This window comes from Juglans regia, chromosome 15, assembly GCF_001411555.2.
Source record: "Juglans regia cultivar Chandler chromosome 15, Walnut 2.0, whole genome shotgun sequence".
In the NCBI taxonomy this organism is placed as follows: Eukaryota; Viridiplantae; Streptophyta; class Magnoliopsida; order Fagales; family Juglandaceae; genus Juglans; species Juglans regia.
In genome coordinates, this window is record NC_049915.1 from 8,627,749 (window position 1) to 8,638,511 (window position 10,763).

The window sequence follows — 10,763 nt, forward strand, 5'->3', positions numbered from 1 at the left end:
AACCGCCCATTTGGCCATCGTCGCACCACTCTTAAAGCAACCTTTTGTGGTCAGCCCCATGGCCGTGCCACCTTTGGAACGAGAGTTTCCACTCCCACAAAAAGAATAAAGACGCCTCCTAAATTCCTGATAAGGTCACCAAACTACTATTTCTTATGTTTTCCTGGTTAAACCCCAACTCTCTTTGCCCAAGATCCTTAAAATCTCAATGAGGTAATAACTTCAGAACATGTGATCCATAATTTCAAGACATGCATAATCCAAACAACAAGCTTCAAGCATCAATTGTCTGTCACATTAAGGTTGTGCTTTTTACTTCATCTTTTAGTGCCTGTTTCTGTGGGGTTTTAAGAACCCTCAGAGTGGGAGCTGCTTTAAGAAACATATGTCCCTAATTCATCAAGGCATCCAGCAAAAAAGAAAAAAAAAAAATACCATCTTTAAGTCTGAAGAGTGAATATTAAGATAGTCAAACCTGTTCATGTGCTTGAACATGTAAAGTTATCTATGAACAGAAGTTCTGATCCCCTGCTTGTGCCGAGATCAAATTAACAGAAATCTTTGCGTGAACCAGCAGAAAAACAATAGACCTAGGCCACAAATGGACTTGAAAAAAACTAAATTTCAATTTTGATCATCGCTTGTTCAAAAATTTTTATAATTGGTACCAGCTACTGCAAAACAGGCCAATTCGGAACAGCCCCCACTCCTCTTTCTCAACAGAGAAAGCAGAACATGGGGGAAAACTGAAAAGAAAAAGTAAATTGTTTTAGCTGACTGAACTGATCCGCCCATAATGAGAGTTGTGGTACAGAATAAGCTTCAGACCCTTTGCACTTTCTCCTTTTGCTGACTTCTTGAAGGGGCAGCGACAATACTGTTCCCTTAAAACCATATCATCTAAATAAGACCATGTACGCCCTCTGGGAGAGCTGTCAGCCCACAAGAACCTCTCAGAAAAGGGATTAACCAGGCTCTCACGGAATTGGGCCGCCGTCTCACAGATTAAACCCTGAAAACAAGAAGAAAATATAATCTAAGTTGCATATTATGTAGGAGGGGAGGAACAGTTAGTGGAGATATTAGATGTACCTCTGCCATGGCTTTGATTTTCAGAGTGACATTGTCACTTAGAAGGACAAGACGTCCCTTAGTGTTTGTTTTCCTGATTAGCAGAGCACAGTCCAGGATATGGTCTTCTGCTGTTGGTGAAACAATTTCAGACAAACTCCCATGGCATGAAGATAGCATTGAGTTTGCTATCCCATGAGAAAAAGGCACCCTTCCATCACTATAACAAGATTGAGGGGAAAGGGGTGGGGTAGGAGCAATCATACTTCCCTCCTCCAATGAGCTCTGCACATGAATCCACCATGTTGTTCTCAACATACATTCTTCAATCCATTCTAATGCTGAAGGAGCCTCTGTTGTTCTTCTGAATAGACTACCACGCCGCTTAAGACAATCCAGCTCCCTTATGACTAATTTAAAAGAGTAGTCCATATTTGTAGGATTCCAATAAGTATTTGATGGAAAAAATTGAAATCACACAGAGGATGACATAATGGAACTGCTTAAGAACTTAGTTACCTGTTCTTGGAATGATCAAATGAGTTCCTTTGAGACCCTGTAAAAGATGTAATGACTTCCTTGACTCCTTGTTTAGAAGAGTAGTAGAGTCCACTATCATGGTCCAGCTTCTTCTGGCCTCTCCAGTGGGGTTGTTCTGCAAACGAATTTCACTTACATGTATACACGATATAGCTACTTATAACCAAACCATAGGCATGTATTATTTAAAGAGCTATAACATTTGATTTTAGCAACTTACAGAAGAGATGTTAGTGTCCTCAAATTTAGAATTGCAGCTTCTCATAGTAGTTTCAGGGATTGAAGCATCTGGTTTACTCTTTCCTGTGGGGTCCACAAGTAAAGGTTGAAAGGGCACCCTTTCTGATATTCTCCTTATTGGCACAATCTCTTGGTCCAACCTCACTCGATTTATTGAAACTGGTCTAGCTGATTCCCGTTCTTGACAAATTTTTTGTGTTGGGTTTCCATTGTCTAGACAAGCAGTCATGTCTTTTTCTGGATGGATACCAGGGCTTAAAATCACCTTTGAAGAGGACGATAAGCATGACTTAAAGTGCTTAGTTGCTTCAATCCTATCCTTCTTTCTGAAGGAATTCACAAGAGTTTTTGGGGTGAAATTCTCCTTATCCGGGGTAAAGGTTTCTTCCTGCTCATGTAAACCAGTAAAAAGAGCCTTTGAAGTTGAGTTCTTTTCTGTATCCTCCTGACTATCTAATTCAACTTCAGCATCAATACCAGCCCTTTGAAGAAGCTCTTTTTCTGGATGGATACCAGGGCTGAAAGTCACCTTTGAAGATGATGATGCACGTGACTGAGAGTTCTTAGTTTCTTCAATCCTACCCTTCTTTCTCAAGGAATTCACAAAAGCTTTTGGGGTGAAATTCTCCTTATCTGGGGTAAAGAATTCTTCCTGCTCATGTAAACCAGTAAAAGGGGCCTTTGAACTCGAGTTCTTTTCAATATCCTCTCGACTATCTAACACAACTTCAGCATCAATACCAACCCTTTGAAGAGGCTCTTTTTCTGGATGGATACCAGTGCTGAAAGTCCCCTTTGAAGAGGATGATGCTTTTGACTTAGAGTGCTTAGTATCTTCAAGCCCACCCTTTTTACTCAAGGAATTCACAAGAGCATCTGAGGTGAAATTCTCCTTCTCAGGGGTAAATATTTCTTCCTGCTCATGTAAACCAGTAAAAGGAGCCTTTGAAAGAGAGTTATTTTCTATATCCTCCTGACTATATGACTTAACTTCTGCATCAATACCAGCCCTGACGTTCTTACCTCTACTCTCACCTGCACCTGTTTGGATCTTAACACTAGCAGGTTTACCTCTTCTTGACCAAATACTGCATTGTTTTTCCAATCCAAGTGAGGAGCTTTCCGAGAGTTTTGCTTCAGATAGTCCTGCTGCAGCAAATGCAGTCTGCATTTTTTCTTTTTCTGTACTCTCTGAGAGAACTGTAACAGTACCCTCCCCAGGAACCAAAGATGAGTCCATGTATTTTGTCGCAAGAGGTACAGAATGAAGGCTTGAGATTTCCCTCATGTCATGGTCTTTCCTTGATACACTCACGTGTCCAGTTTCTTCAAGCAATTGAGCTACCAAATGGTTCTCTTCATCACAACTTGCAGAGCCGGGGCTCACCAGCAAGTTAATTGTTTGTTCTGCTGTGCAGTTATCCTCATTTCCTCCATTGAGTAGTGATGGTAGTAAAGCCAAGAGAGGCTGTGGGGCCGGGTTTTCTTCATTCACTTGTTGATTGATAGTCTTTTCAGGAAATTTCTCAACCGACAATGATGAGTTCTCCATGATGAAATTTCCTGACATTAGTCTTGAAGCATCCACCAAATTCGTTGCGTCTCCCTCCTGAACAAAAACTGAGGAATCTATGCTTTCCAAAGGCTTAAACTCCTGCTCTGAACTTCTTGAGGGGCTCTCCAGATTTTCTATTTCAAATAACACATCAATGACAGAGTGACATTTTGGGTTCCAGTTTTCTTTCTCTAATTGCTGATCTTCAGTCCCCAGTATGACTCCCCCAACAGGCAGAGACAAGTCTCCCAAACCAGATCCTGGTCCAAAGTGCCCAGAACAGGGGTTCAAGATATCCCTCGGTTCACCAACAATTCTTGATGGGTTCTCATCAACTTCCTTTTCCTCACTTATCAAGAATTCAGGCAAAGGGGGAGCTGATGGTATTTCCCTGTTCCCAATCCATTCCATGTTTACCCCAGAAAATAAAGAATCTAGATCGTCCAAAATTGGATCGAGTGAGTGAATGTCTCTATTGTCAACTGAAAACCAGTTATTATCCTGTAAAACCCAGATAGAAATATTTTTTTTTGGTAAGTCCAAGATAGAAATACAGAGACAAAAATCAGCTGCAAGCCTGCATGGCTACAAACAACTTAGAAATATAAGGTTCTATTGCTTTCACCAATATGTTCTCAACTCACCTGATATTTCTCTTCCTCTTTTCCTTGCACTACCAATGAATCTTTTTCTTCAATATTTTCATTTCCAATCGATAAAGGTTTCTCGTCCTAACAGAGCCCAGAGATCCAAAAAGAAACGAAGAACGAAATCAGAAAAAATTTTCTACCAACAACTCGCGGTCACTCTAAATATTTTGCTGGTAAAATCAACAACTCTCTCACCTGACAAGTTTCCTCTTCTTTCTCCTTAGTCATGGACACATGCAACTCGGGTGGCACGAATGGATTTTCCAAATCATACGCGCGGCTCATAGGAATCCAATGCAGCCTATAGAGTCTGCTGGAGCCACCTAGCCTCACCGTATCACCCTCCATTAGCTCCACGCATTCCCCCGGCTCCACCTTCTTCTCCGAGACCCAGGTCCCATGCACTGAATGACCAAGAAACCATCATGAGCTTGGTTTTTATCATAAAAGAAAACCCAATATCACAAACCGAAGAAAAACTTTGTAAGCGAGAAGAAAGAATTACCGGAAGATAAGTCCATGACAGAGAGCCGTTGCTTACAGGCTTCTGAGTAGATTTGAAGGTGGAATCTACTGATGCTGGGATGAGTTAACATAATGTTGCAATTGGGGTGTCGTCCGACGGTCAAGATTTCTTCGTATTCTTGATCTGGGTTCTGGGAAACAGACGATAGTGACGGCGGTGCTGGATTGTTGACGATATAGATGTTCTTGAGGATGGCACCATTCTTTAGGACTGTGAACACCGGGATTTTCCTCTCTCCTTCTTCATGGGGTTTGGACTCTTTCTTGGCAGCCATAGATGGGTAGGGGGGTTTGGCGAGGGATTATAAGGATCAGGGCGTTCGAAACTTCGAATTCGTGAGGATTTCCGATTGGGAGAGAGAAACAGAGACAGACAGATGGGGGGAATTTTTTTTTTATAAAACTGGTGAAATTGGAAAATTTTCTTCTGCGACTGCACTTCGGCGTTCCATTCCGAATAGGGTAATGAAATATAGCCGTTGTACTAAATTTGAAATTCAAATTTATTTATTTTATTAGGTGGCATTGTCATATTCAACCACCTAGCACAGTCAAAAAATAAAAAAACAATCATAAAAGAGGAAAAAAAAATGCCATGTTAAATACTGTTATGGAACGAACAATCTGCATGATTTTGAGAAAAATAAAAAAGTAGGAATTATTATTAAAAAAATAATTTTTGTACATAGCTATTAGATTTAGGCCTAGTTTCGACACTGAGATATCAATACCCAAACTATCTCGGTGCCCAAATTATTTATTATTTTATTATTATTTTTTACATATTTTTTATTACTATTCAATATTTTATCATTATATTTTCATTAATTTTTTATTATTATTCACAGAATACCTGAGAATATCTCATTACCTAAACATAACATTTTTCATTCTAGGTCCCGTATCGTTTTATAGATGGTGTTAATTCATTTCATCTCATCTCAACATTCAAATACCATTCAAATATAAACATTTTTCAAACAAATTTATAATTTTTTACTTTTTTTATCTAATCATTACTTACTTATTATAATTTTCTAAAAACTTTTAAATAAAATACAAACTCATTCGAAACATCATGCCATGAGTGCATATAAAATAGAGCATAAGCTCGAACTACTGTGCCAATATAGGAGGAAAGCGCTGCTGCACTATCATCCACTCCTCCAGTGAAATTATCAAGAATGGTGATCTTGAGTTTTCTGTGTCTTTTTGTTTTTCTCAAGACAGATGCCATGTGTATAGTCATGATCGCGACGTGCAGATGCATTAACTACATGATAATAGATAGTATAATTATAGTTATATAGTATTTGAGACAAAAGTATTAACTATACAATTAATTATCAACTACAATATTTCCTTACTAGTAGATGTGGACTAGCTGTTGTTCTCTTGCGTGTTAACTTGATCTTCAAGAGCGGATTCCTAGAGTGGAGAGTCCTCAATGGGTTTGGGACTTGGACTTGGCGGAGACACATTTCTTCATTGTAGTTTTGGCGGCATTTTTGAAAATAATTAATTATATCAAAGAAAATTAATTAGAAGAAATTATGAAAATTCTAGATATTTTATAGTCACTTATATGAATAAAATATTTAGTACTTTTATTCTTCATTTTCAGATGTATTTTCCCTGCTTGTTTCAGAATCTCCCTCAATAACATCTTCATCATCATCATGCACATTTTCTTCATCGTCCTTATCCACCTCCTGGCCGGATTTTAGTTTGTCTTCATCTTCTGACTCTTCTTCTTCTTCCTCCTCACTTACTTGAATTAAATGATAATTTAATACGGACGAGTCGAGATGGATGGGTGGGACATCATCTCTATATAATGGGAGCAACTCGAGTGCACCGATGTCAACAAACAAATTAATACCCTTTCTATCTTCCTGGTATGTCTCTACAATCAGACTGTCATCTTCATCTCCACTATTCTTGTAATCTGCACTCGTTCCTGCTTCATATATATTTCAAATGACAAATTTTTGTACGACTCACCAAGTTATCTCTCTACTGTCTTTATCAGCACTTTTCATTGGATCAATCAAGAAATAGACTTGGGTAGCTTGACAAGCCAATACGAATGGATCATCTTCGTACCATTTAGATGCACTATTGACACTGGTAAAGTGATTATCCATATGTATCGAATCCCGACCGCTGCCTAGATCCCACCAATCACATTTAAAGACATATGTTATAGATCTACCCATATATTTCAATCCGATAATATCACGTATAACACCATAATAGTCAATATCATCTGTTCTATGACTCCCCTCGACCAACACACCAGAGTTTTGAATCTTTCTATTACGTTCACGGTCCAGAGTATGGAATCTATAACCTCGAACCGTGCATGCAATGTATCAAAGTGCTCTATTTGAGGGACCACGGGCCAATGCATACAATTCAGAAGAAATTGATCTGGAATCACAAGCACGTTGTTCCAAAATATCCCTGCTCTAATGTCACCCAACATCTCCTCCATCTCATCCTACTCATAATCATCATTCATGTGCCGTAAATAATTGTGATGATCAACTAATACATCTGCTGACTGTTCATATGGCTCACCATGCAATATCCATTGGGTATACCCCAGATCCATACCATTCACAAATATATGACTTTCTACTTCATTCAACCCTATCGCACACAAATGTTTACACCTTCGACATAGATACTTAATGTAACCACGACTATCAGCAGAGACCCGTACAAAATCAATGAAGGTTCTTACTCTACGCGCATAGGGTATGTAATCATTTCTAAGTCTATCGCCCAGACGCATCCAATTTTTGTCCATTTCTAATAACATCTATCTATTAATAACAAATACATAGAAAATTCACATGCATGTATGTTCTAATTCTCATTGCTTTTTTGATAAGGTAGTTGGTCCTATCCCATTCGAGATTATATTATTCATATTGCACAAATCTCGTCACTCTACTACTTTCCAGGCTAGTAGAAATTTTGGCAGCACCTCCCCATAGTTCTTCAAGTATACATGTTCAAATAGAGAGATTGTGAAATTCTGAACAGTATATCCGAAGAACAGTAGAGAAAGACACCGAAACTTCACATTAAACGTGAAAAATAGGAGTAACAAACATGTGCAATACATATAATATAATCTCAAACTGTCCACACTGGACAATTCAGGAATTAGTGGACATATAAATGTACACTAATTTCTAAATATGTCTAAGATTATTTATGCAATGTCACAATATATCTATAAAAAAACACTACAAACAATATCTCAATGTCGTTTGAATTAACAATGTCACATCCTATCACAGTTATATTGTTAAACTAGAGAGGGATAGAAGATTATGTGAACAAGTTTCCTATCAGTACACACCGAGAGAGAATAATCTTAAAGAAATGTCTAAACTTTAGTCTAATTAATTAAGCGTCATAAACTGTCCGACCTTGACAACTCTAAAGGCTGGAGAGACTTTGAGAGTCAAGCAATTTGACAGATATTTCTTCAAGATAATTATTTCCCAGGGTGTACAAAACATGAAACTTGTTCACATATTCTTTCATCTCTCTCTAATTTAACAATATAACACAATACGAATGTGACATTGTTAATTTATAAAAAAATTAAAAATTAATAGTTATGGAATTTAAACTTTAAATTTTTCAATAGACAACAAAGTTTTTTGATGTGATTTTGGATTGAGTGGGGCTATCCTATACGAAATATTATAATGATTGATTTTGGATTATTATTTCTAAATTATAATTTTAATTGTTATTATATATCTTAGGACATTATTAATTGATACTTATGTAATTTTATTTCTTATTATATAATTGTTATTATAATTGTTATATATAATTTCAAAGATTATTACATAATTTTAATTATTATCATTCTCAAAGTATAATTTTAATTGTTATACTTAATTGAGTGAGTTATTTATTTATATAGACAATAAGTATATAATTTATATATAAGCATTTATTTGATCCTTATTTTACTCTCTAGTTTATTATAAATAAGTATATTTATTTATTCCAACTCTCTACTTATTTGGTAGGTTCAACACTTTTTCCTTGAAGAGTATTTTACTTTCTATATATATATATACATATATTTAATAATATAATGGTTTGGAACCTCACAATGGTAAGAATATTTAATAAGTAATTATTAATTATAGTTATTGTATGTATATATTATATTTTATATATAATTAAGTTATATACTTCTTTCTTCTTCTATCTAAAATTAAATTTTATACTATAGTTATAACTTGAATAATAATCATATTCTACTAAATTAGTATGAATATATTATATATTCTTATTAAATGTTAAATATTAAGTCTCATATTAAATGTATATTAAACGTTTTTAATCTTTACTTAAATTAAAAGTTTAAACTTATAATTTTCTTGTTAAATAACAAATTCAAAAAATACAAAAAAATTCACATAAATACTAAAAACTAAACACAATATATTTCTAACCATATAAACATATTCAAACAATAATCACAATATTTTAAATCCATATCACAACAACAACAATATTCCCACAACAATATTTCTACACATATTAATTCATCAATGAATACCATAAATTTACAAACTATTCACAAAATTCACAAACAATAATCACAATTATTTCAAGAGTAACCATAAAATCACATGTACATGTATTAATATATTCCTAAATTTGAAAAATATAACTAGCACTCACAAATTCTTCAAAACCAAAAAATATTATATCAAAATTCTCACATAAATCCAAAACCTAAAGACAATATATTTTTAACCATGTAAACATATTCAAACAAAATTCACAAATAATAATCACAATATTTCAAATCCATATCACAACATATTCACAATATTCCCGCAACAATATTTATAAACATATTAATTTATCAATGAATACTATAAACTCACAAATTATTCAAAAACTATACAAACAATAATTACAATATTTCAAGAGTAAGCATAAAATGTATAAACACATTGCTAAAGTTTAGAAATATACCTAGCACTCACAATATCATCTTACAAATCAAAAGCTTTTAACTTGCCAAAACAACCAATACTTCTAAAAAATAAAACGCTAACTTATTAGAAATATATATAACAAAAACACAAGACAAATATTATAAAATTCAAGAAAATACAAAAGAAAAATAATTTTTTCTTACCAAAACTCAACTTAACTCTCACTTTAACACTCTCTCACTCTATCTCTCTCTATCTAACCCACATCCCTCTCTCACACTCTCTCTCTCTAACCCACGTCCCTTTTTCACTCAACTCTCTCTCACTCTAACCCTCTCTCTCTCTGTAACCCACAAAGACTCTATCTCACGTCTCTCTCTGTTGCGCGCAAGGGAGAAGCAACAGAAATGAATTTGCTGCCTCTCGTGCGTGTATTCATTCAATCATAAAATTTTTAAATAAAACGTTTAAATGTTTAAGTTGTACGTTCGAACGTTATATTATATCCTGTCCAATTTTTAGTGAACGTTTGAACGTTAAAGAACTCGGGCATATTTTTTGAGAAAGAGGTTTGAACGTTCAGATCATTACAGAGATACCTAAATCGAGCGGGAAATTTCCTGCACTTTTATTTTCATATTCGAACGTTATTGATTTTCGCGTTTGAACGTTTATAAATTCCTAGTGATTTCTATCGAATAATATTTGAACGTAAACTTTAAACGTCCGAACGCTCAGAGCATCACAGAGATACCTAAATCGAGTGGAAAATTTCCCGCACTTTTATTTTCATGTTCGAACGTCTACCAATTTCCCAATGATTTTCATCGACTAACGTTCGAACGTAAAATTTCAACTTCCAAACGTTGATATCACCACAGAGATACCTAAATCGAGCGAAAAATTTTCCGCACTTTAATTTTTATGTTCGAACATTAGAAAATGTACATTCGAACGTTTACACTGAAAATGTACATATGGAGAAAATGTATGTCCGAACGTTTCAGATCATCACATAGGTGCCTAAATTGAGCGGGAAATTTCGTGCATTTTTCACGTTCTAACTTTTTGTCACTATTTTCTTCTTTCATATAACCCGCTTGTTCGAGATTTCTTTGTTACTTATTAAATTCTTCTTTACTCAAAGTGTGTATTTGGACATCATCTCCAATCACTTGTGAATATGTTGGA

General features: G+C 35.3%; 1 protein-coding gene across 1 annotated transcript; it reads right to left on the reverse strand.

Moving 5' to 3' along the window:
* Positions 1–460: 460 nt before the first annotated feature.
* On the reverse strand, positions 461–5,000 carry LOC108986731 (FHA domain-containing protein PS1). Its single transcript, XM_018959448.2, has 7 exons — positions 4,562–5,000; positions 4,252–4,460; positions 4,051–4,137; positions 1,832–3,907; positions 1,591–1,726; positions 1,093–1,481; positions 461–1,012 (listed from the first exon to the last, which is right to left on the reverse strand). The coding sequence occupies exons 1-7, from the start codon at positions 4,854–4,856 to the stop codon at positions 770–772; spliced, it is 3,435 nt and encodes a 1,144-aa protein (XP_018814993.1). The 5' UTR covers positions 4,857–5,000; the 3' UTR covers positions 461–769.
* Positions 5,001–10,763: the final 5,763 nt, after the last annotated feature.

Coding starts and splice junctions, on each gene's coding strand:
- LOC108986731 (XM_018959448.2), bottom strand. CDS start 4,856: ATGGCTGCCAAGAAAGAGTCCAAACCCCATGAAGAAGGAGAGAGGAAA. Junction 4,461..4,561: donor TGTCATGGACTTATCTTCCG/GTAATTCTTTCT, acceptor TTGGTCATTCAG/TGCATGGGACCTGGGTCTCG. Junction 4,138..4,251: donor AAGAAGAGGAAACTTGTCAG/GTGAGAGAGTTG, acceptor GGGCTCTGTTAG/GACGAGAAACCTTTATCGAT.